Source organism: Aethalodelphis obliquidens, unplaced genomic scaffold, assembly GCF_003676395.1.
Source record: "Aethalodelphis obliquidens isolate GAN/ISIS:26980383/991018 unplaced genomic scaffold, ASM367639v1 scaffold7, whole genome shotgun sequence".
NCBI lineage: Eukaryota > Metazoa > Chordata > Mammalia > Artiodactyla > Delphinidae > Aethalodelphis > Aethalodelphis obliquidens.
In genome coordinates this window covers 1,406,256-1,431,352 of record NW_020837951.1, presented here as the reverse complement: position 1 = coordinate 1,431,352, position 25,097 = coordinate 1,406,256, and the positions used below count along the sequence as shown (strand labels likewise).

Below are 25,097 nucleotides of genomic sequence, written 5' to 3'. Positions count from 1 at the left end.
GCTCAGCTCAGATGCGGAAACAGACCCGCGAGGTGTGCAAACGGGCACTGTAGCGGTGACCGCGGGTCTGACCCAGCTGAGCCCCCGCCCGGCTGCCCGCCCGCCAGCCCCCAGTCCCGACCGGGGCGCGTGGCGCGCGCGTCTCCTCCGGCGGACGCGGCCCCTGCGGCATCCGCTCTCCTCCCCGCGCCGGGGGGGGCTGGGCCTGGGGCCCCGATGCCGCCCCGACGCGCCGCCAGCTGGAGCGAGCGCGGCCGGACCTGCAGACAGGCGGAGGGCCCCGAGGGGACAGCCGGCGCTTTATTAACCTGTCAGCGCCTGAAAGGTCCCGGGCGGCCTGGGGAGGTCTCCAGGCTGGAGGGGGGGCGCGATTTGAGGATTTATACCCCCCTCGGGGCTGCTGGAGGAGGCAGCGTCCGCCCCGCGGCCGCCAGGGCCCCCTCCCTAAATCCTGAATCCGACCCGGGCTCAGCCGCTTTCCGCTCGGGGTATCCGTTGCCAGAAAGAGTCCAAAGTGTTTCCCCCCAGGAGCCCGCCCCACCTGCCGCTCGGCCACGCCCCTGGGAGTCCGAGACCTTTGCCTGGGACTCGTTGCACTTCCCGAGGGACACTTCTGCTCATCATGGGTCCCCCAGTGGCTAATGCAGCCACCCACCCCCACCTCTGCTCAGCCGGCTCTTCCCCGGGCGCTCCCCCCGACTGAAGGGAGATCAGGGCCTCTGCTCCCACCCCTGAATTTTCTCCCGAGGGCCTCCCCCGTTTCCTGACCCTGGCATGCCCCTGCCCCATTAGATACCCAGGGCCCAGGTGTGCCTGGGAGATGTCAGCAACATTCTTCCTGGTGGGCCACAGGCTCTGGGTCCTGGGCAGCAGCAGGTGCTGGTGAGGGAGCTGTCCCTGCCAGGGCCAGTGGGACTGGGGGTGACTTGACCAAAGCCCCTTGGGCTGCCTGGCCGAGGGGACATCTGGGGAGCTCCCCCTCCTCCCTTCCCACACAGGGGACCCTCAGCCTGTCCCCCATCCTCAGCTCCCCTCCCCCCCACTAGGGGCCTGTTCACCCACCCAACTCAGTGCCCGGTTGTCCAGTGAAGGACTCAAGAGCCAGGCCTCTGCCCTCGGGCAAGGTTGGGGGGGCCCCAAATTCACTAACTCTTCTTTTATGTCCCCCGTTGGAGGGGGCGGTCACCACTGTCTCCACAGGAGGAAAGCAGGGCGCAGAGGGGGCAGGTCACTTGCCCAGGGTCACACAGAAAGTGAGCAGATGGCTGGGACTGGAATCCAAGCTGGAGAGACCCCCGTGACCACGTTCCTTGAATCTCCTGACTGGTTGACTCCAGCAGTCCGCCTCCCCCTGCTGAAGCCAGCTCCCAGCTGCGAGCAGTTTTGCTTGGTCGTGTCACCTGGCCACCCCGGCACCGGCCTCTCCCAGGGAGAGAGCGGGAAGGCCCAGCCCCTCTACCCATGGCTGGGCCGTCTGTTCTCTCACATCTCCTTCCAGTGCTCAGAAGCCTGGCTGAGATCCAGGGACAAAGGGGCCCCAGTTCACACCAGGTACCATCCCTGGCAAGGAGCCAACAACTACTCCAACGGGGCTTCCAGCTTTCAAAGAGCAGTCCCCCACTCCCAGTGACCCCCTCCGCCTGCACCCCCCAGCATCATGAAAGGTACGGGCTTTCCAATGACTCTTACTGACAAATTTATTGAAGTCTGGAAAGAACCAATGGTCAGAGAATAAATAAAAGACAGGGGACGGTCACAAAACCAACAGGTAGCTTGGGATGCAGGCTTGAGGAATAACTTGGATTCACACCCAGCCAGCCTTTGTGTCCGTGGCAGGCGGCAGGCAGCAAAGCATCTGTCCAGGAGGGCAGCGCAGGCTCCGCGGAGCCCCTGCTCCAGCCTTCTCCAGCAGGGCGTCCAATCCTCCGGCAGTTGGAGCCCGTGGAGAGGGGGAACTGGGGGCTGTTTGGCAACGGAAATCGGGGGCCTGGGCTTAGCCTGGACGCTGAGGGCCTGGGGGCGGCTGTGACTGGTAGGGAGCTCCTTAGGGGCTTAAGGAGTCCATCTCCCCCCACCCCAGGGTAGTGGAGCCCAGAAGTACGGGAATATCTAGAGCCAGTTGCCCCAGGGGAGAGGGGTAAGGAGGTTCCTGGGGAAGGTAGGGGTTGGTGGCTGGGAGGCCCCCAGAGGGACCAGGAAGGGCACAGGTGTGGCCTCCTGCCTGGCCAGACAGGCCAATCTCTGACCTAAAGGTGGGGGGGGGCAGGGGGCTATAGAACTCAGACATACGGAGCCTGGGAAATGAAAGCACAATTAATATGTTTTTTTTTTTTAAATTTTAGAAATTAAAGCATCTTCCGGCCTGAGGGCTGTGCTGGTCGGGGCAGAGGCCCCAGAGCGGAGTGAAGGCCTGGCCTTGGGTGGGGTGTGTGTGTGTGTGTGTGTGTGTGTGTGTGTGTGTGACAGCTCCTGTTTGGAAACTGCAGCGAGCACTCGGTTAATTGGTTGATGAAGGGAGAAATCTGCCTACAAAACAAGGCTTGCTGAGTGGCCACCAGGTGGGCTGGCCCCTGTCCCAGGAGGAGCTTCTCAGACGGGAGCCTGGAGAGTCCCTCTGCCTAGGGGAGGGGGCTGCGGGAGGGGGCCCTCCCTAAGTCCTCATCCTGTCCCCCGCCGGTGGCACTGCGTCCTGCAGGGGTCCAGGGCTTTGGGGACAGGAGAGCTCAGCTCAGACCACCCCCAGCCAGGGGCCGTGCTGCTGCCCAGACCCCTCGTGTCCGGTGCTCGGTGGGGCCGAGGGTCTCAGTCAGAACTGAGCGTGGTCCACCTCGTCCAGCCAGGAGGCGGGGCTGGCAGGGAAGTCGGGGTAGCCCCCGCTGCTCCCCGTGGAGAGGTCAGAGCTGGGTCCGTTCCCTGCCAGCACCCTCATGGGTGGGGGCCCCCCTGGGGCTCCCGAGGGCAGGAGCCCCAAGCCGGCATCCGGGTACACCAAGCTGGAGAGGAGGGGCTGGGGGCCAGGGAGGCTCTGCAGGGCAGCAGGGGATGGGGGGACGCCGTAGGGGCTGCCGGGGCGCAGCTCTCGGTACTGCTCCGGGCCGGCCAGGCCTCCATGCTCCAGCGGGAAGCTGCCTGGGGCCCCCGAGGGCCGGCCCAAGGCTGGGGCAGGCTCTCCCAGGCTGCCGTAGAGGCCGTTGGCAGGGCCCATTTCGACCATGGCTGGCTCATCTGCAGCGGAAGCAGAGGGCACTGCTCGGTGCCCACCATCCGCCACCTCTGGCCCCGCTCAGTGCCCCCTGCAGGGGTGACCTGCCCCACGTCACACGACAGCTCAGCCCAAGTCTCTCACCCCTTCCACCCCTGAGCTTGTTCAGCTCAATCCCACCTGATGCCTAAGGAATGGTGGGCTCCCCTGGTGGGATCAGGGCCAGGAATAGTCCAGTCAGCGCCCGGGGCTCCAGTACGATCCCAAGGTTGCCCAATTATGCAGACAAGTTAAGTCCCAGAGAGGCTAGGTGAGCAGCTTAAGGTCACAAATGCTGGCAGAGTCTCTTGCACAAACTCTCTGAGGATGGACATTAAGGGGGGGGGGTCTTCCTGCTTTGGGAGGAGATAATCGGGTTCCGGAGAGGACCCTCCCCCAACTCCAAGCAGCTCGGACTTTTCATCACCCCCAAATTGTGCTGCCACCTTCCTAAAAATCATTGCAAGTGCCGCGGGGCAAAGACACCGTCCACACCCTCCCACCAGGACAAAGCCTGCAGAGGGACAGGCCCTCGGGTCACAGGGGTTCTGTCCCCCTCCAGAGGAACAGCAGTGGTCCTCAGTGGCCAAACCACAGGGCTTGGGGATGGGGGACCAGGGTCTATAAACGAGTGCTTTATAGGTGACGCTAAAGAGGCCAGGACCCAGGACGTTCAAATTTCCAGGCTCCCTAAGGTCAATCAACCCAATGCTCTTCCCCGTTCGGGGCTGCCGCTCTGGGCGCCGCGGGTGAGGTGGCCGCCCGCGCCCGCCATACCGGTGAAGGAGACCTCGGCGTCGCTGTCCTGCCCCTCTTCCTGGACGCTGTCCTTGTCCGACTTCGAGCCGCCGCGGGCGCGCTTCATGTTACGGAAATACTGGCCCCAGCGCTGCCTGCCCGCGTCCTTCTTGAGCCTCTTTTCCTTGGCCCGGCGGTTCTGGAACCACACCTGGGGGCGGGGGCGGGTGAGTGGCCGGCGCCCTGGGACCCGGGGCGGCCCTTGTCGGCCAGCGGCTCGCAGGGCGGGCGGGGGGCGCCGGGCGCTGACCTGCACGACGCGCATGTCCAGGCCGGTCTCAGAGGAGAGCTGCTCGCGCACATGGCGCGCGGGCTTCGGAGAGGTGTTGTAGGCGCTCTTCAGCGTCTCCAGCTGCTTGGCCGTGATGGTCGTGCGCGGCCGTTTGGCCGTGGCCTCGGCCTCTGCACCGCGGGGAGCCGTGAGCCTGGGCCTGCTCCTGCAGCTGCCCATTGGTCCCACCCCCCTCCAGGCGCGCGGACGTCGGGGCCACTGAGGCCGCCGCCGCCGCTGCGACAGCCCGTCTCGGCCGCGGAGGCCAGCGGGTTTCGCGGGACGCGGGCGCCGGGGAGCGATGGAGAAAACGCGGCGGGGGGCATCCGGGCCCTGCGAGGGGCGGCCCTGCTGCGGCCTTCTTTAGGGACCCCGCGGCCCTGGATCGGGGCGCAGGCGCCTCCAGCCTCGGCCCCTCGCTGACAAGTGCCCCCCCCCCCCCGGGTTCCTCTTTGTTCCAAGGGTGCGGGTAGGGCCGGATCTTCACGGTCAAGGATTTAGGAAGATAATTCAGACGCGGAAAGTTAATCCACATAATTCAGACCAACAGCCCTGCGCTCCCAAGGGCGGCGGCCACTAAGACCCCAGACCCCGGCTTCCCCGGAGCGTGTCTGATACTTGTTCCCGCCAACTCCAGCTCCGGGGCCTGGGGGTGGGAAGGCGCTTAACTTCTCGCCCCATGGTGAGTGCTTCGCAAAGGACCCTGGAGGGGAAGGATCCCTCCGCGCCCGATCCGGACTGGCCTTAGCCCCATTCTGCAGGCGAGGAAAGGGGACGGTGGGCCCTGCCCAGGCCCATCCCGGGGATCATCGCCCCCCCCCCCCCCCTGACCTCGCTGCTTGGCGGTCTCGTAGTCTGCCTTGCACACGAGCCGGCTGTCCTCCATGAGGTAGAACTCGTCTCCCGTGGCCAGCTGCCGCTTGCACACGACGCAGGCGAAGCAGTGCAGGTGGTACACGAAGTCCTGGGCGCGGCGCACCACCTGCGTGGGCGGGATGCCCAGCTGGCACGCGGCGCACTTGGTCCCGAAGCGCCTGCGGGACGCACAGGGCGCGGCTCAGCGCGGCGGGCGGATAGGAGAGCAGCTAACGCGGCGCCTCCACGTAGGGCGCTTTCTGGAGGGAGGCTCCCCCCGGGCCCTGCCCCTGGTCGCCTGCCCGGCAGCTCCAGCAGAGCCGCACAGACTACCGAGAAGGGGATCCGGAGGCCCCGGGGAGCACGGCGGTCCTCTGTGCTGGAAGGGGAATGTGAATCCTGGTAGGCGCCCCATCCCCAGCATTAAGGACAAAAACAAGATCAAGATGAAGAGAGAGTCAGTCCAATAGAGCGCTACAAACTTGGGGTTACCTTCTTAACGACTGCTTCAATGATTCACAAAATTAATTACTTTAAAAAATTGCTAATGTGCTAGCCCAGCTGCCATCGGAGAGGCCCCAGAGTGCCCTGCCTGGGGAAAAGGAGGGGTTTGGGGATGGGGCTTTCGGGGCTCCAGACTTGGTTATTGTGGGGGCCGGGGGAGTCCCTCAGGGTGACCGGCTCTCGACCTCCTTTCCACTGGGCAGCCTGCAGCCAGCCCTTCCCTCCCAGGCGGCAGCCGGGCTCACTTGAAGAAGTCGTCCTTGCAGTAGACACTCTCCCCGCGGCTGAAGCAGCGCTCGGCCAGCGGCGTGTGGCAGTCGCTGCACTTGAGGCACCTGCTGTGCCAGTGGCGGTCCAGAGCCTTGAGGATGAAGCGGTCCAGGATGTGCTGGTCGCAGCCAGCACACAGGGGGATCTCTGCAGGCAGAGGAGCCACCAGTGGTCATGGGCACCACACAGAGAGGGAGAGGCCTCACCTTCCCCCGCCAGCTCCCGGGACCGGGGCTGCCAGGAGACCCCCTTCCCCGCACACCCTCTTCCCCGGACAGCGTGAGCGGCTGCCTAGCTCCCCAAGTTCAGGCAGTGCATGACTCTGAAGTCCACAGCCCGGCGCACAGTTGAAATTCACGACAACTGAAACTACGTTTAGAAACCTGCCCACGAGCAGGAAGGTGCCCAGGCCATCCCATTGGGCCAGATACCTTCAACTGCAAAATGCTTCCAGTTCATGAAGGACGCACGTTGAGTTCAAATGAAACCCCCGCCCCAGGGGCTCTCTTAGAGGCTGGGCTGGAAAACGGGTCCTTACCATCACTGGAGGCCAGGCACGTGTGGGTCGTGGGGCATCCGCCACCCAGCTGCCCTCATCACTTGCACAGTTAAGCATCATGGCGGCTAGGGGGGTCCCTGCAGGGGTGGCTGCCTGGCCCGGGGCCCTGTCTGCAGGCCACCAGAGTAAACACTGCTGCCCTCCCTGTCTCTGGGCGGCTGTGAGGGGACTTGTGAGTGGACTGGACACATGGACCCTCTGTCCTCATGCTCAGACGTGGACGCCTGAGCTCACAGTAGGCAGTTTGCCCTCCCCACAGAGACACTTGGCTTCTGCTCCCCTGGGCCTGCAGGCCTCCAGGGGAACCAGGCTGGGGAAACGCAGGGAGCCACAGGTCCACGAGGGGCTTTGCAGGGTGCTCAGGGGGTGAGGACTCCCTGTTACATTAGAAAAGGTCTCTGGAGGGAAGAGAGCCACGAGCAGGAACTGGAACATACAAAAATATAGCACCACCGCACCAGGCTCACCTCACTGGCGGCGGACTCCTCCGGCCCCAGGCTGGCCTGGCAGCGGCGAGAGGGCCGGAGAGGGACCTCCCTCAGCCCCAGGAAACCACGAAGGACGGGGTCCCGCGTCGGGCAAAACCGCAGCCCTGGGTGTGGAGCCTGGGGATCTGCCGCCTGCCCTGACCCCCCAACCCCGGGCGGCGGTGGCAGGGCGGCCAGGACACCCGGCACAGAGCTGGTGGCTGGACAGGGCCGCGCAGCGCGGATTCAGCACCGCGGCCCGGACAGCGCCCCGGCCGTGTTACCCGCGGAGCCCGCGTCGGGCAAAAGCCGCTCCCGCCGCGCCCCTCGCACTCTCGCGAAGCCCTGGCGACCCGGGCCTTACGTTGCATGGCGACTCCGGACTTGGCGGGGTCTCCTACCGTCCGCGCTGGCGAGGCCCAGCAGAGCCTTGCGCCCGCCCGCCGATCCCCGCCGGCTCTCCTGAGCCGTTTCGCCCAGAGCCCGCACCCCTCCCTTCCTCTCTCTCCGCCCTCCCGCCCCTTCCTCCCAGCCCCTGTGGCCACCCCTCCCAGGAACCTTCGGAAAATAAATAAGTAAGTAGGAGGCGGATGAGACCCCGCAGCCTGGATGCAACCCCTTTCCCACCTGCTCCATCCCTGCTGCTCCCCGCCCCTCCAGGGCCACCTCCATCTCCATCCTGCGGGTCCCGCCTGCTTGGAAGCCCGCGGAGAACCATCCCAGTTCACAGGAAGCCAAGGCGCTGGGGGCGAGACTGGTGCCACCGGGAAGTTGGGGGGCTTCCTGTAGGAGGACCAGCCCCGAGTGGGCCAACAGAGCAGGTGCGTGTGAGTGCAGACCCCTAGACCCCAGCTAGGGGTGTCCTACGGCCGGGGTCCAGCTCCACGCGGGCCCTTGCATTTGACTCTCTTCCCCTGGAAAGTGTGTAGGGTCTGGGTGCAGGCAGCCTTGCTGCAGATCCTCCTACGCCGTCGTCACTGGGTCTCACGTTTGTTCTCTGTGCGATCTCCCGATTAGGGCGAGTATTTCCTGAACCGGTCCTGGGACCCGGAGGCCCGCCTCCCTCCCCAGCCTGGGCACCACGACCAAACACCCGACAACACAGCTCCAGGGGCCCAAAGGCAGCCTCGCTGCTGGGTCGTGCTGTGCTGGGGACCTAGCACCTACTCCTGCCGGCGTTCCCCGGCTCCCGCCGCCTCCGTGGCCAGGCCGGGAAGGGAGCGAGGACCTCTGGGTCTCCACGGGGTCCGCCCTCCCGGGTGCAGCCGCTCGGCCCGGGCACCCACCTCGGCGCAGGTCTTCCCTCCGCGCCAGCAGCGCCAGCAGCAGGTCGCCGCCCGCCGACTCCCGGCCCGGGACCAGCTCCCCGCGCGCCTCCATGGGTTCCCGCCGCCCGGCGCCGCGGCTCTCCGGCCCTGAACTTTCCAGGGGCCCGGCGAGACCACGGCCTCAAAGGCCCCGGGCCGGCGTCTGAACGACTCCCGGCGCTGCTGGGCGCTGCGCCCGCGGGCCGCCCAGGGGCCCGGAGGCTCGGGCCGCGGGGAGGCGGAGCGGCGGGGGGCGGGGCCGCGGCGCGGGGCGGGGCCGGGGTCGCCGAGACGCGCCGGTGGCGGCCGCGGACTCCGCGCGCCTTTGCGCGGAGAACTGCTGTGCCCAGACGCCACCCCGAGTGCCCGGCCCGAGGGTGGGGACGCTCAGGGGAGGAGCCGGGCCGGAGCTGCCCGAGCCCGGCAGCTTCCTGCCCCGGCGCCGGCTCAGGGCCGAGGCCTGGGGCTCGGGCGTGAAAGCCCGCGGGCAGGCTGGGGGTCAGGGAGGGAGCCGGGTCCTACCGCCGCTGAGGCTCGGACGTGAGAGGCTACGTACGAGCTGGGAGGCTTGGTCACAATGTCTGGTCGCGTGAGCGCGACCCAACACCCAGGGAGGGTGAGTGTGGCGTCCAAAGGGCTCACAGCGAAGCCACCAGGAGCTGGACCCAACCTTCCCGCTCTGAGCAGCTTCCGGGCCCCACCCTTGGAACTGCAGCCCACAGTGGGCGCAGGGAAGCAGGGTGAGTCTCCGGAGGGAAACCCGGTGTCCTCGGCTCAGACTCCAGGATGAAACCAAGACTCCAGGTCAGGAGGGATGGAGCTGGGAAAGCCGGGATCCACTCTCACGTCCCTCCACCCGCCAGCACCCCTGCCAGCACAGGAGAAAGCCCCCATGCCCGATTTTCCCACACCCTGCCCCCAGTCCAAACAGGTGAGCTTGCGGGAACGCACCATCCTTGCAGGTAGAGACGCACCTACCCCAGAGAGCATCCAGCACCTGGCCACAGGCCAGGCCACCCCCTGCAGTCACCCACAGTCAGCACACAGCAGGGTGGGCCCCTGGCAGCGCAGGGCATGGCGAGGGCAGGGACCCCAGGAAGCCCTGGGGGACTAGAGGTGGACGCCACCCTCCAAGAAGCTCCACCTGGGAGTCCCGCAGTAATGCCCCATCTCACCCTGCCTCCGCCTGGCCTCCAGTGGCCCGGTCTGCACACTTTAATTTGGAGGCCGGCCTGGAAGGACGTGGGCAGGAAAAGCACAGCTCCTCTTAGCTCTGAGCAGACCCCATGTCTCCGTCTGAGCAAAGCCCCATGCCGCCAGCGCCTGCCCCTTCACTCTGTGCTGCATTTGCTCCCCGGGACAGAGAAGGAGCGTGCAATCTGGGGAGCTGAGCGGGTGCTGGGTGCGCTGGGGTGTCGGCCGTTGAGTGTCAGCTGCTGCAGAGGCCTGCCTGAGAGGAGCCATGTGTGGTCCGACTGGGGAAGGGGCGGGCGGGCCCATGCGCTCGGCATCTGGCCGGCTGGCCAACAATGCCTCCATTATTTCCCAACGTCCTTGCGATCGAATGGCCCTTGGGGAGGCGGTTTAGGCAGTGGGCCGACCTCGGGGTCTCGGTGCCGCGCGGTTGGGCCGGCTGGTGAGGCCCGGGCTGGGCTGTGTGTGGGAGCTGAGACGCGTGGGGTCTCTGGATCTACTCGGCGGCCCTTTCTCTGCCCATCCCCTCCCCACTAGAAATGCCTATGAGGTCCCTTCTGTTCTTGGGGCTCTCCGCAAAAAGCCACGGACACTAGAGCGCAGGTCCAGTCTTCCCGAACCATCGCAGGGAGCTCCAGGCCCTCTGCCCACTCAGGGCTCTGCCAGCCTCCCGTCCCCTCACCCCGGTTCCCGTCTCATGTCCTGCCAGAGGTCTCCCCAGACTCTTTCCCTCCCTGCCCTTGGTGTGCTGCACCCATTCCTTCCTGCCGTCCCTCTGTTTGCCTCTGCCGACCCTGCTGTTTTTCCCCTCCGGGTCTTCCTGCCCAGGTTGGAGGCTGCGGGCAGGCGGGGCTCTTACCCCTAGTCCCGCTGAAGGTGCAGAGAGCGGCGGCTGCGGGGGGCCCAGGCCGATCTCGGTCGCCCTCGAGATCCGTTTCCAGCAGCATCGCGGCCGCGGGGCCAGGCCGGGCCCAAGTGGTGCGGGTCAGCGCTCCTTCCTCCTCCTCTGCGACCCCCGCCCCCGCCGGGAGGGTTTGGCCCTCCCCGCGTCCCTGTGCGTGCAGAGCGGCCAGACGCAGGAGCCTCTGGGCCGGGCGCTGTCCGCGGTGCTGAAGGAGGCGCGCAGCCGCCCCCCGCCCCCGCCCCCGCCCGCCGCCCCCCTTCCCAGGTCCCCGGTCTCTCGGCCCGCCCCGCCGCGTCCCCATCCCCTCCGCCGCCAGGCCTGGGCGGCAGCTGCAGCTGGCTGCGCCCTGAGCTCCAGGCCGGCCCGAGGGCTGGGGATTCGCCCCAAGCGGGTGCTCCACCCTGCCGTTCCTGCTCTTTCCTGCTCCCGGCCTCCTGGAAGGCAGCGTCCAGGCCGAGGGTTCTCCAGCCCCATCGGCCTCCAGACAGGCTCCTACTGAGGCTCTAGCTCCAGGTGCTGCCCCGTTCAACGGTTGCTTTAGGCGGGAGGAACTTTCTGCACGCCCGACCTCCCCAACACGCAATGCCCCCGGGTCTCAGGCCACAGCCCCCTTCCACTCCCCCAGGGCAGCGGGGAGGAAGGGCAGCTGGGGCGCCCCAACAGAAACTACTCAGAAGGACCCAAGAGCCGTGAGCGCCAAGACCCTGGGTGACAGGGGTTACCCGATGGTAAGCCTACACCGGCACCACACAGACCGGGCTGGGGGGCAGGGTGCCTGCCGGTCACTCAGTGCCAGCGGCTGCCTGTGCCCTTTCCGGACGGGGGCACAGACCGGCTGGGAAGGTGAATTCACAGAAACTGCGGTCAAGAGAACGCCCCTGAAGCCGCACTCGACCAAAGCAAGGCGGGGGAGGCGGGAGAAGAAATCAAAGTAGTTCACAGGGGCTTCCCTGGTGGTGCAGTGGTTAAGAATCCGCCTGCCAATGCAGGGGACACGGGTTCGAGCCCTGGTCCGGGAAGATCCCACATGCCATGGAGCAGCTGAGCCCGTGAGCCACAACTACTGAGCCTGCGCTCTAGAGCCCGCGAGCCACAACTACTGAGCCCGTGCACCACAACTACTGAGCCTGTGCTCCGGAGCCCTCAAGCCACAACTACTGAAGCCCGTGAGCCTAGAGCCTGTGCTCCGCAACAAGAGAAGCCCCCGCTCGCCACAACTAGAGAAAGCCCACGTGCAGCAACGAAGACCCAATGCAACCAAAAATAAATAAATAAATAAAATAACTTAACAGTTCAGAACCGGAGGCAGCAAACAGGTGTTGGGGCAAAGCCGTGGGCATGAGGCAAACCTGGTGGCCGACTGCGAGGCTGGGCATTCAGGCCTGGCAGGAGTGGGGCGGCCCAGGAGAGTGGTGCGCAGGGAAGGCCGAGGTCTGGCAGCTCCCTCACCTGGGGGGGGGCCTCTCTGGTGCCTTGTGAGTAGGATTTACACCCATCGCAGTCACCATCCCGTCTCCCCTCTCGTGGGAGGAAGGGTGCTGTCCTGAGCCCACTCAGTCTAGCTCAGCTCCAAGAAGACCATCTATCATTCATCATCGATTTCTCATCTTTCACCTTCCACCTGACCCTTGGGCCATCTTCCAAAAAGCCTCTGGTTCAATACAAGAAATTCTGGGATTTCAGACGTCCTGTCCACACACCCGAGAAGGGAGAGGAGGCTTCGTCTGACACTCCCGCCCGACACCGCATCCCTTGCAGAGCTAGTGCTCACTTCAAAAGAATTACAATTTTTCCAAACATCGGATTTCTTTATTCTTAAAATGTGCACGTTATAGTTTACTTAAATACAAAATGTTCATTTTCCTTGCAGGTAAGAAATTTCACCGACATTTCCATGTCCATTAGCTTCTTTTTAATCAAAATCCTTCCATTAAAAATAAATATACATTTAAATTACCGAACTATTATATTCATTAGTCTCAATACTTACAACTTTAGAAAACAAAACTTAACCCTTGCCTAGAGGGAGCGTCCAGTTCTGATCAGCGACGGGACACAGCGCCCGTGGGCCACCTTGTCGTGTCCTCTCCCTGACCTACCGCCCCTCAATCTGCAGTATTATTACAAACGCGGAAGCCAGCGGCGCCCTTCAGCTAGGTTCTGTAAAGTACGTAAGACGGGACACTTGCAAAACCACCCAGTTCCCACTGTCGAAAGAAACTGCCTTTAGGGGAGAAAAAGACGTTCAATACAAACCAAAAGGCAGTTTAACGAACGGTTCCAAGTATTTCCCTTTCGGTTCTCTGTAAATCTGCCCGGTTTTCAAGTTGCAAAGAAACAACAGGTGTCTTCAGTAACCCAGGCACACAACTTAGCCACGAAGACAAGCTCCTGGCTTTTAAAACACAAAGGCTCTCAGGGGTTAAAAAAGTGTCAAACAAGAAGAAACCTCTCACGGCAGAGAAGTGCAGGGGAAGCGGCGGCGGCTCGGGAGCAGGTTCCTGCCCGGAGGCCTCCAGACCACGCCACCCACTGAAGGTGACCACGAAGCTCCTGCGAGTTGTCCAAGGAATCAGCCCCCTATTCTCCCTAAGCTGCAACGGTCACATCCGCGTTACACGGTCACATGGTCAACGGTACTTAGTAAACACACAACTGGAACAGGCAGAGTAGGAAACACTGTTACAACCATCATAGTCACACACACAGACACATACACACGCGCACGCGCGCGCACATGGGTACATCTGAGCCTGTGAGACAAACCAACAAAGCCACAAAGGATCTCAAAGGAAACGTTCCCTGCCATAGTTTGTTCTGTTTCTTTGTTTACATTTTCAGAGGCAAATTTACTTCCAAATGTTTTGGGTTTTACAAATAATGTGTTAAAACCATTCAATGTTAGAAAATTAATCATCGAAGCCTGGGGCACTGGGGCCCTGCACCAGGACCCATGGTGAAACAGCCCCAGGCAAATGAAGCTTGGCCCAGACCACAGTCTGCCCCGGGCGCCACCGGCTCCCTCACACCGAGCCCTAGGTTCTCACGGGGACTTGCACGTGCTGGACGATGATGACACAGGATCTCTTCAGAGATCCTGAAGACAGCCCCCTCCCCAAAGGCCCTCCCCTCCCACGGTGGACGCAGACTGGGATTCGCTTACGGCCTCTGGTCACCAGATTAACAAGCACAGACGATGCCCCTGGAGACTAGAGGGGCACCACCCTGCCCCGCAAACCCACCGGCCCCCCTTCCCCTCCACACTCTCATCTCCACGTCTGCAGAGCCCGGGACGACTGACTAAGGGGCTTCCCTTCCCCGGTCCGGAGCTGCCTTGGCGCCCGGAGATGTTCTCTTGCCTCAAGCAGAAACAACCAAGCGGCGAGTGAACCACTGAGATCACTGGCTTCGAGGAGCAGCGGGAAGGGGAGGCGTCCGGAGGCCCCAGCGGGGGAGGGAAGAGAGTGCGTTTTCTCCAGGTCCCAGAGCGAGGCCTTGCAGTCTAGCAACTCGAGCTGAAAGCGGGCGGCAAAGCTCTGCTCGCGGGGCCTGGCCTCCCCACTTCTTTGTCAGACCCGGAAGAGTAAGAGCAGACACGGCTTTCCGCTCCAGGATCTGTGCAAGGCACCACCCGAGGGCCCCAGGAGTGCAGACAGTCTCGCCACGTGCCGGGTGCGGCCCTTGCAGGGAGAGCACGTGGGGGAGCGGAGGGCGCCGTGGAGGCGACACCAGGTCCGAGTGTTGACCGAATCCCTGATCTGAAGATTAAAGCTGCAGGCTTTCTGAAGACGGTTCCGCGGCCTCGCCGCGTCCTACACGGACGGGTGGTGGTGCTTGACCTTCCACCGCTTGGACCGCACCCGGAAGAAGAAGTACATTAACATGAGGAACAAGGACGAGGCCACGTAGAGCACGACACACAGGCTCATGTCCAGGCTGGAGAAGCCCGTCCCCAGGAAGGCCGCCCCCGCCCCCGCCCCCCCGCGGCCCTCAGCCCCGCTCAGACTCCCGAGCTTCACGTCCAGCGCCTGGTGCGACCTCTCTGACAGGCGAGGCCTGGGGGGCAGCACGCCGGGAGGACGGAGACTCTCGGCACCTTGGTCTGCGGGCGGCTGCCCTGGGGAAGCGTGGCCCCCCGCCCGCTCCGCGCCCGTGGCCGGGGCGCCTTCACCAGCGTCTCCCAAGTCCGAGGAGTACTTGTCCTCGAGGTTGTCGCTGCCGTAGTGCCGCTTCAAGAACAGGAGCACCTGGTCTTCGTTCCAGCTGGTCAGGCCCTTGATCTCCTCATGGCAGGCCGGGCAGAGGTCCGGAGTGGGCCACGGAACCTTTGGGAACTTCGGGTCCTCACTCGGGTGGCCTGTGAGGAGGAAGGGCCACTGTGAAGAGGCCTCCCGGCCACCTGACCGCCCACCCCGGCGCCGCGGGCCCCCGTGCCTCCTGCCTGCCCACTACCGCCCTCTCCCTCCACGGCCTCCACTGCCACCGTCCAGTGGGGTCCACACGACGCTCCCCTCCCACGCGCCCTCCCTGCACGGCTGCCGGCGCAGCACCGCGCGTCCTCCCTCACGCCCTCTGGTGGATTCCCGGCCCACGGCACAGGGAGCCGTCCACACTCAGGCACCACCACTCACCTGGCCAGACCCCGCCCCAAACACCCAAGCGGGCTGGCAAGTTCCCAGCTCCACGCCCTTGACCTCGCAGCCCTGCTCGAGGGGCCCCCACCTCCACTGTCCTCCCTTCCCTCAAGGTGCTCCCTCAGCATGCGGACGGGCCGAGGGGACCCTCTCCCATGCCCTCCCTCGCTCCCTCGTTCGACACCCATGGGCAGAGTGCTGCCTGGGCTGTCAGCCAACGACTGGGGGGCAAGCCCTCGAGGCAGAGCCACGAAGCCCGCCCCCACACTCGCAGCTGCACTTCCAAACTCCTGTTTCTCTTCCACTTGCGAGGCTGTGACAGCCCCGGACCCCCGGCTCCCACAGGCCCCGCTGACAGCAAGCGTGGCCCGTGGCTCTCCGGGCTCCTGGAACTCGCTGACCTGACTTGGGGCTGCCTTGCCACCTCAGAGTGCTTCCAGAAGCACACGTAAAGGGCATCGGTCAGTCTGTGGGCCTCCTGACTCGGCAGAGGCGCTCTCCTCCGGCCCGCTCACTGTGCGCACGACGGGCCGCGGCTGGGCAGAAGCTGGAGGGCAACGCACACCACTCAGGGCCTGGGCGCGCCCCTTTGGGGTCTGCATCCAGCGGGGGGTTTGGATTCACACCCCGAGACGGGAGGAGATGCCAGAGTGTGTCCGGCGCAGCACTGCATGGACCTCAACCCCGAGGCCAGAGGCGGGACCGAAGGGGCTGGGGGGACGCGCAGAGTCTAAGGTGCCTTTCTGGCGCAGCATCTCGTGGGGCACAAGGCGGCGCCCGGACACAGCAGCCTGGCTGGAGTCTCGCCGGCTGCTCTGGGGCTGAGCGCTGCCGGGACGGGGTCACCACGCGGCCCCTGAGAGGGCGGGCAGACTGACGCCCTGGCCGTGGAGCCGTCTGTACCAGGGCCACAGCGGAAGTGCCTTCACCTGCAGCCGAAGGCGAAGGGCAAAGCCGCCACCGCGAGCGGCCGCGGCCACGTGACTGGAGCCGCGGCGGTCAGCTCCGAGTCCAAAGGAAAACCAATTCTCCTTAGTGCTTTAGCTGTAAGATGTTTTTATGATACGGTGGATTAAGTAAAAACCAATAGTTTAGCGGCATTTTCTATTCATCTCTAGTAAGATTTATTTCTCAGTGGATTATTTTTAAGCCTAATTTTAATCTACCATTGATTTAGGAACAGTTTGAATTACTTAACTCTGAGAAAACACACGCGCCCTAGTTTTTTTTAAACAAAACCACCCTGAGGAGTTTGGTCTACGGTCTGAGAGCAGGTTTTAACGACGCTAAAATTTTCCTTACTGAAAATTAATTATATTCCAAGTCTTCCACTGTCGAATTTACTCAGGGGCCTAGCGGGCTACCGAGGGGGACAGACGTTTCCGTTTCCACGCAGCCCGGGAGCCCTGCAGTGAGAGAACAATCTGGAACGCCGGGGACTGGCAGCCGGGAATGGCTGTTGTCTCTGGCAGCTCCCTGGCCAACGTCACCAGGAAGCTGACATCTGGTCAGGGCAGACGACCCGGCCGTGAGCCCCGCGGGCAGGCAGGCTGGCACGTGGCGGGCAGGCAGGGCGGTGGCGCAGCTCAGGTGCCATCCCCGCCACCCACAGCTCGGGCTCCGCACCCAGGCGCAGGCCACGCGGAGTGGCTTCCGCTCACCTGCCAAGCGGCTGTTGACCACGTTATGCTTCTTCCAAAGCCAGAGGATTGCCTGGTCCGGGGTTTTCACGGAATCCATCGATTCTTTAGCCATTTCCTCAAAATGCTCACCGCATTCCTTACACCCGAAGAAGACGTGAACGTACCTCCTGATGGCCTGCAGCACTGCCTGGGGGTCGTCTTCAAACCCTGCGGAGGGACCAAAGCATGTCGGACTATTTCCACCAGAACCGCAGGGACTGGGGTGGCATCGGGGGAGCCAGGGACGAGCTGAGTGCCTGATACAGGCCGCGGGCCAGCCTCCTGGGTCCTCGCACGGACACGGGAAGAGACGGCTCCTCCCCAGACGCCCACCGCGACCGCAAGATGGCTGCTGCCCCGACACCGCGCCAGATGCGCGCAACGCAAGAGCGGACGGCCGCCTGTGTCCAGCTGCCGGAGCCACTCCAGGACGTGCGCTGGCCCGCAGGAGAACGAGCCAGAGCCCTGGAGCTATTAGGTCTGCCAGGAGCCCCTACCCCACGCCCAGAGGTCCGGGCTCGCCCCAGGCTTGAGTCCCACGTGCGACTTTCCCCGCCCTACACGCGGACCCCGGAGCTCCTGCCGGGCGTGGCACCCGCTCACTCGGAACCTGCAGTTGCTCTGCTTTGGGATCCTTGCGGAGCACAAGCCCGAGCACGAACCAGGCCTTAGGAGGGGCCTCCGGGCTTGCTGCCAGCCCCGCCCTGTGGCGGATCTTCCACGAAAGGGGCAGCGACGGTCACGGGCTGGTCAGCTGCTGGGGCTCCCTCTGGGAGCGACGGGGTGGCAGGCTGGTGAAGGTCTGCACTCTTTCAAAGAGGCCGAGCCCCTCCGTGTGAGGAAACCCTCCAGCATCTACCAGCCACACAGACGGTTTTCATCACCGGCTGTAAACACAGACCCTAACGGGAGGACAACGGGTGCCGAGTAAAGGCCCTGGGAGCGAGGGGCAAGACGTCTGCAGAAAACAATGTCCCCAAGAGCAGGACGACGCAGCCTGCAATGCGCTGAAAGGAGGACCCCTGAGGATGGCAGAGGGGCAGCAGCACAGGCCTGGACCAGAGTCCTGTCCAGACACTAACACGGGGGACTGGGCGTGCGAACAAGAGGCTGTGAGATTAAAGCAGATTAAATGTCAGCACTGAAAGGAATCCAGCAAAATAACTGGAAAAAAAGAAGACGCGGTTTTGGAGGCTGAGCCCCTCTTAACGGCAGCCCTCACAAGCCGCCTCTCTCTGTGGCCGGTGCGGTCCTGACGCCCGGGAAGCCGGACCCGCCCGGAGAGGCCTCGTGGGCCGTCAGCCTCGGCAGTCCTGCTCGTGTCGCTCAGAGAAGGCCCGAAGCCGCACGCCGCCACCTGCCCCGGGCTCCCAGTGTCTCCCAGGGCAGCCAGGGGGCACCCAGCCCCGAGGCCACGTGCACATGCTGCGGCCTCACTGTCGGCCGGGCGCTGCTGTCCCAGCTGCGGGCCTGTGGCTGGCATCTGCCGCGCCCGGCGGGGTAATCCTCCTTCCCGCGCCCCCACCGACCCACTGCACGCTCGGGCCACCCTAATCTTTAAAGTGGACAAGAACCTAAACCCCTACCTGTGGGGGATTAGGGGCCGCGCAGGCTTTTCAGTCAATGGGGCTTAAGCGTGCAGCAAGGAGGAAAACCCTCCCAAGACATAATCCGGGTCTCAGTCTGACCCAATTCTTTCGGCGTGAGACAGACTCCTCGGATACTGCTTCCATTTGCGCGACGAGGAGAAAGCGCGCTCGAGACCTCCTTCTTTGTGTGCTCTGTCATCCCGCTGCCCTCATTCTGCCGGCATCGGTGCTGCGGGACTTTGCAGCGCGTCCCGGCAATGACCTCCTCCCTGCTGTCCCCACCTCCTTCTACGTGTCTCCCTGTTCTCAGCAGAACCTTCCGCACAACTGAGGCTCACGTCTCAGACGTGGGCTCCAGCGCCACGGCCGGCGTCCCGCCGGGCAGTGCTGAGGCTCTGATCTCACCTGCTGTTGGGCTCCCGAGCTTTCTCCTGGACACACCCTACGTGTTCTGCTGTGAGATTCTTAAGAGAATTTTCGATTGAAAGCCCACCTCTCCCACTAGACCCCGGAGGAGTGGAAATCCAACGTCACCTGGAGCAGGGCCGGGGGTGGTAGAGATGTCTGAAGACGCCACATGCCCCTCTGCTGCTTCTCCCCGACAGGCGGCCTCTATCTCCCCACCATGAACCTGGGCTGGATGAGGCCTGTCTGAGCAACAGGCTGTGGCGGAAGTGATGCCCAGACCCCAAGGCCCCTCCCGGATGTGGCGATGCCCCGTGGGGAGCTGGCGCTGCCTGGGAGCCCGACCTTCTGAGTCTAGACCAGTCAGCCGCCGCCACCTGAGCGAGGCCACAGGTGAGCCCGTCCAAAGAGCCGAGCCCCAGAACCATGAGCAAAAACCTGGTGGTTGTTTTAAGCCACGGCGTCTGGGGTTCGTTTGTTACACAGCGAAAGGTAACTCTAAAAGAATTTTACAATTTTACTGGAAAGAATATTTGGACGGTGTGGGTCCCAAAACTTCACTTTGACTTAATACAGACGTCAGTGAACCTGAATGATTAAAAAAACAAAACTAGGACTTCCCTGGTGGCGCAGTGGTTAAGAATCCACCTGCCAATGCAGGGGACACGGGTTCGAGCCCTGGTCTGGGAAGATCCCACGTGCCGTGGAGCAACTAAGCCCGTGCACCACAACTACTGAACCTGCGCTCTAGAGCCCATGAGCCACAACTACTGAGCCCGTGTGCCACAACTACTGAAGCCCGCACGCCTAGAGCCCGTGCTCTGCAACAAGAGAAGCCACTGGAATGAGAAGCTCACGCACTGCAACGAAGAGTAGCCCCCGCTCGCCACAGCTAGAGAAAGTCCGCGCGCAGCAACGAAGACCCAACGCAGCCAATAAACAAACAAACAAATAAATAATAAAATAAAAAATAAAATAAGATACGGAACTAAAAGCAGACATTCCCATGGCTGTCAGGGGCCCGCTGAAACTGAGAGGCATACACACAACGCAGTCCAGAGAGGATCCAAAAATCCAACACGTTTTTTAGCGCTTTGCGTGGGATATAAACGTGGTCCCACCTCCTGTAGCCACGTCTGTGTCATCGCCTACCCTCGTGGGCCTACTGGCTCACTTCTAACGAACAAACATGGCAGAGGTGACGGACTTAACACCACCGAGGGCCCCGATGAAGCCGGCTGCCTAGGGGGAGGCCACACGGCGAGGAAGGATAGCCCCCCATGTGGGGCGCAAGTGTCGGGAGGGTGTCTCTTCCTCTCTTCCCCACCGTCCCGGGCCAGCACTCTGCGCCCAGGCTCTGGGAGACCCGAAGCCGAAGACCCTGGTCAGGCCACACCTGAGCGCCCGCCCCACAGACGCCGCGAGATAAGGAGCGCGCGCTGCTCCAGGTGACTTGCTAGAAACACCAGGTCACCACACGCTTCTCCAAATGTGTTTCATTTACTCCCGTGTTCTTTAAAGCAAAGGAGGCGCTGACACCGAGCGGCGCTCCTGGCCAGCGCTCCCTCACCCCGCCCATGACTCCCATCCCCAGGGGTCAGCCAGGCCCTGGCCGTGAGGGAAGAGAGTGGGGACTCGGCTCCGGTACCCCGAGCCGGCACGGGGGCTGAGCAGACCTCCAGAAAAGACGCTCACCTCCACCCTCCTTAGAATGGACCCCGGGCCCCCTTAAGGCACGTCACCCTCTGCGTGAGCTTGGGACGGCCCCGGCAGGCAGTAGCGCAGCACCCGTGTCGGGTGGCCCAGGTGGGGACAGCTCACCTGTGCCGTCCAGCGCTTTTGGATGGGTCCCAGCTCGAACAGTCAAAGTGTGGAACAATTTCCACAGAGAACACGTGTAGCCCCTCAGCTCTGGTCGGCTTCCTTGACATCCAACCCACTTTATGTGATTAGTAAGGAATATTCCAGAAATCTGGGGGGGGGTAGGAAAACAATAAGAGATAATTGAATTGTTAAAATTAGTTGGTGGTGGAATTCCCTGGTGGCGCAGTGGTTAGGAATCCGCCTGCCAAAGCAGGGGACACAGGTTCAAGCCCTGGTCAGAGAAGATTCCATGTGCCGCGGAGCAACTAAGCCCGCGAGCCACAACTACTGAAGCCCGCGCGCCTAGAGCCCAGTAGCTGCAACTGGAGAAAGCCATGCACTGCAATGAAGACCCAACACAGCCAAAAAACCAAAAAAAGTTGGTGAATGTGGTCAGTCTTGATTGGGCGGTGGTTACACAGGGAGCACGTCTCTCAAAACTTCAACTGTACATCTCACCGTGTGTAAATTTAAATCCAATAACGAATAAATGAGAGAAAAAAAAAGTCTCTATTTTACTAAAAGAGTTCTCAAGATACGGAAACGTGGCCCGTTCTTTTCCAGTCTTTGGGGAGAAGGGAAGAGCTCACCCGTGTCCTCATGAAGCAGCCCTAGGCAGCATAAAGACACCCAGCTTTTTTTTTTTTGACACCCATCTTGTTTTAAAGTTAGAATTAGTTACAATGAGATTCATAGGAGAAGACTAATAACAAAAAAATTCAATTGTCAGGCAATTCTCCATCTGAATGAATAGGACCTTCACCTTACAAGCAGCGAGCCGAAGGGTTGTAATAGCCCAGAAGTGGGGCTGCGAACTGCGCTCCGCGGGCGTCCCGGCCCCTCGGTCCCCATGGGTGACTGCACAGGCCCGGCCCCTGTGGGTCGGAGCCCCTGCTCTCGGCCACCTTCCCCGTCACACGGCTCAGGTCCCATGGAGCAGAGGCCAAGGCTAGAAACCGGCACCCACAGGGCCGCTGGAATCAGACCCCAGGGAGCCTACGCCCGGGAGCCTGTGGCCACCGACGCCGGCCCAAGACCCTGGCTGCACGCCCGGCCTGCACGGCAGCTCGACCCATCACCTTCATTCACTACTTTTTTAAGTGTGAAATCTAGATGCGTTCACTAAAAAAACAGAAAATAAACCCTAATGCTTCACTGCCTGACAAAACCCCATCGTCTCGGTTGGCCGGTTGGCCGTCTGTCCCAGACCCAGGCAGAGGGAGCTGGAGGTTGCCGTAGAAACCGGGCAGCAGAACCGGGGAGGGAGACTGGCGGTGCATCGGCTGAGGGCAGGTGCGGGGTCCCCCATGCTCGTCGAAGGGGCTGCCTCACCCGCATCTTGTTGTTGACCAGGTCGAGGACGGCGTCGTAAGGGATCCTGTCCAGGGGCAGGCTGGCCAGCCACTCCTGCAGCGTCTCCAGCAGCTTCCTGACCGGTGGCCGCCCAGGGAACAGCTGAGCAGGGAAGACCACACTCAAGGACGGGTCGGGAAGCGGCCCCCACGGCGCGGCCTCCCAGCGGCGGAGACCGGGCCTGCCCTGCACCCACCAGCTGGAGGGAGCAAGCGTTTCCAGTCCACCCAGGCTCCGACGGAGAACAGGAGTGGGGGTCTCTGGGGGAACTAGTTTCCCCAGAACACAGACAAGGGGGAAGCCCGCACTGGACCCCATTCCTGCAGCTCCACCACCGCCCGGCACCCGGGACACAGCCACGCATCCTCACGCCCGGCGGCCACTTCACGACAACGGACCACACGGCCGCTGGGGGCCTTATTTATCACGTTGTCAAGGGCTTGTGGGCCTTTCTGAAATCACTGCCTACTCATCCCACGCTCCTCATGGTAATTCACGCTAATCCCGCCCGCTGTCCTGACACTCCCTCGCCTCCCCCGCTGCCAGCTCTGACTGTCAGACTAACTGGAAAAGGTATGCACACCCCTGAGGCTTCCACGCAAAGTGCCACTGCTGGCTAACTCCACGTCGACAACTCAGGCCGCGCTGGCGGCCCGGGAGGCCTCGAGTGCAAGGATCCCAGCGGTCCTGCAGTCCTTCTGTGATGAACTTCGATTAGATGCTGCCAATGAAATGTGCAAATTCAAGGCTGAAAGAGCTCTTAGAAACCTGGGCTGAGACCTTACTAACAACGGTGCTGAGACAGATGTCGCTGCCTCAGCTGCAGAAACAGCCAGAGCAGAAATATCGCATCTTCAGCTCTGCAAAACCTGGGTCTTGCAAACATTGGTTCCAGGGCACCACGACCAACGGACCAGCATTTAAAGTTTAGGTAAAGGGTAGAAAAGTTATTCAGAATGATTTATGCTGATCTGACTCACAGGCTCTGCCCACGTGTGGAGCCCTCCAGTGTGACGCTGGACTGGAACGAGGGCAGAGAACGCGAGGCACGTGTGCAGCAAGACCCTGTCCCGACGCGGAGGGCGTTCTTAAGGAACGAGGACAGTGGGGGGCTCCGACCTCTGCGGGCGCAGCGTGAGGAGAACTATCTAAACAGCTTCCGTTTATTCATTTGAAACAAATCAGGTGACTCCTTATTCCCTTAAACGTAAATTCGACTTCCTGAGTTTCTTCAAAGATCTTACAGCGTGAGTAAAGCCTGACCAGCGGAAGTGTTGGCTGTGAAGCACCTTGAAGCACCTTGTCAGGGACCGCACACACGTGGCAAGGGAAACCTTTCAGAATTAAGCTTCCTTATTGCTTAGGTAACAACAGTGTTATGAAGGGTGGCCTCTGGAGACAGCTGCCGTAGCCAGCGCAAGCCCAAAGGAGACCAACAGCGGGCGGGGCGTGTCTAGGGCCTGCGCTACCTCAGAGAGACCTGAGAGAGGAAGGGCCACGGCCAGGGCTGCTGGGCCAACAGAACAGGGGCCCAGGTCCACTCCCAGGGAAGAGGGATGACCGACTGCTCCAACCTCTGCCCAGTGCAGGGGCTCTGGGCCCAGAAAAACACCACAAGCCTGGACTTTCAGCTCTGCAGCTAAGAGTTCTTGGCAGGAATGCAACCCCGACAGCCGCTCCCCTCTAAACGTGAGCTGACACAGCAGCCACCGTGTGCCCCCCGCCCAGGGCCCACCCGACACAACACCGCAGGCCGCAGCCGTCTTCCTGCCCGGAGGCCCGCCGCTCCCCACCTCTCCTCCCAGCTCCCCGACGCACAGGCCTCCTGCTCACTCCCCGCTCGTCCTGCTGGCCCTCAGGCCTTCCCCGGGCACCGCTCACCCCGAGCCGGCAGGGCCCTCTGACCCCGGCGCTGCCCTGCACAGTCCCCGCCCCCCTTCCCAGTGCCCGGGCGTCTCCACGTGGCCAGGAGCTTTGTGCCCCGCAGGCCCCCAGCACACAGCAGGCGTCTGGGTGAGTGGAGGACGGGCAAGGTCGTGTGGTCAAGCCCAGACGCCCATGCACCTTGGCCAGGACGGTGACGAAGTCCTTGAGTGTCTTCAGCTCGGCCCCGGCCAGGGACCTGCGGGCTGCCAGCTCCACCCTCAGGAGGTGGTGCAGCCCCGATTCCAGGTCAGCCGCGTACAGCTTCGACCTGGGAGGAAACGCTACAAGGTCAGTGTGGGCGCCTCTCTCTTCACGTAGATTCCCGCATGCTGGCTCCTACCCCAGAGGGACGCCAGCCCGGGGAGACAACGCGGAGAATCCCCGAGCGCTGGCAGGCGGCTGGCGGGCTTCTGAACGAGCAGCCCTGCAGTGACCCCCGGACCCCCAGCCATACACTCCCGGCAGCGTCACTCACCTGTCAAATTCCCTCCACACCACGGCTTCAGAGTTGTCTTCTTTGCTGGGTTTTTCAGGCAATGAAAGCGATTTCTTCCTCACATCCGGCAATGACTTCAAATAAGAGGAGAAAAACGATCGGAGAGGCTTCCCGCTGCGAGAAAGAGGAGGGCAGGGCACGGGCTCGGAGGCGGGCTTCGGCGGCCCGGCCCCCGTCCGCAGGCGCCTTGTGGCCCCAGGGTCAGAGCAGCCCTCCCTCTGTAACTCCAGGGTGACGTGCACCACCCAGCCCAGCCATTCTCTGGGCATCTCCTGCAGGTATCTTGGGCGGGGTGGGATGGTGGCAAAGCCCAGGCCTCGGGGAGCTGGCCCCCCACCTGAGAACATAACATCCCCACCGAACAGAAATGAATCGTAGCACTACGCTGGTTTGAGCACCTGCCAAGGTCAGCTTTACCCTGTGCTTCCGACATCCTCTGCCCACAGGCTGCCAGCTCCGCGTGGGCGTCCGGAGTTGGGCGGGGAGGGGGAAGGAGCGCCCAGCCCCTCCTCACAGCCCGGTGGCTCCTGGGCACTGCAGAGTGGCCCCTCCACTGGCGGAGAGTGGAGGGCTGTGAAGGCCGTTACTGTGCCCTCCCCAGGTAGCTCAGGGGCCCCCCAAAGGGTCCAGAGCTTATTTTCATTCCCCAAAGGAGAACGCAGCAGTTACTGGTAAAAATATCAACGTCACTTTATGTTGAGGGTGTACAGACGACGCTCTGAATGTGAAAATGCTGAGGGTGTACAGGTGACGCTCTGTGCTGAGGGTGCACAGGTGAC

The 25,097-nt window shown here is 62.8% G+C and overlaps 2 protein-coding genes across 3 annotated transcripts in view; both read right to left on the bottom strand.

Annotated features, from left to right (window-relative positions):
• Nucleotides 1-1,692: 1,692 nt before the first annotated feature.
• On the bottom strand, nt 1,693-10,413 carry LHX3 (LIM homeobox 3). 2 transcript variants are annotated; one of them, XM_027104297.1, is made up of 6 exons: nt 10,326-10,413; nt 5,915-6,086; nt 5,142-5,344; nt 4,290-4,441; nt 4,019-4,190; nt 1,693-3,225 (listed from the first exon to the last, which is right to left on the bottom strand). In XM_027104297.1, the coding sequence occupies exons 1-6, from the start codon at nt 10,411-10,413 to the stop codon at nt 2,807-2,809; spliced, it is 1,206 nt and encodes a 401-aa protein (XP_026960098.1). In that variant the 3' UTR covers nt 1,693-2,806. The 2 variants fall into 2 exon arrangements, with proteins under 2 accessions (XP_026960098.1, XP_026960097.1); XM_027104296.1 differs by lacking the exon at nt 10,326-10,413 and adding an exon at nt 8,252-8,345.
• A 1,744-nt stretch (nt 10,414-12,157) lies between these two features.
• Nucleotides 12,158-25,097, bottom strand: part of QSOX2 (quiescin sulfhydryl oxidase 2) — a 28,999-nt gene continuing 16,059 nt past the window's right edge. The window contains exons 7-12 of the mRNA XM_027104295.1: nt 24,298-24,432; nt 23,961-24,090; nt 21,876-21,998; nt 20,502-20,652; nt 16,666-16,854; nt 12,158-14,727 (exon numbers count right to left, since the gene is read on the bottom strand). Coding sequence (XP_026960096.1) covers nt 14,183-14,727; nt 16,666-16,854; nt 20,502-20,652; nt 21,876-21,998; nt 23,961-24,090; nt 24,298-24,432 — 1,273 coding nt within the window. The 3' untranslated portion in view covers nt 12,158-14,182. The remainder of the gene's footprint in view (nt 14,728-16,665; nt 16,855-20,501; nt 20,653-21,875; nt 21,999-23,960; nt 24,091-24,297; nt 24,433-25,097) is intronic.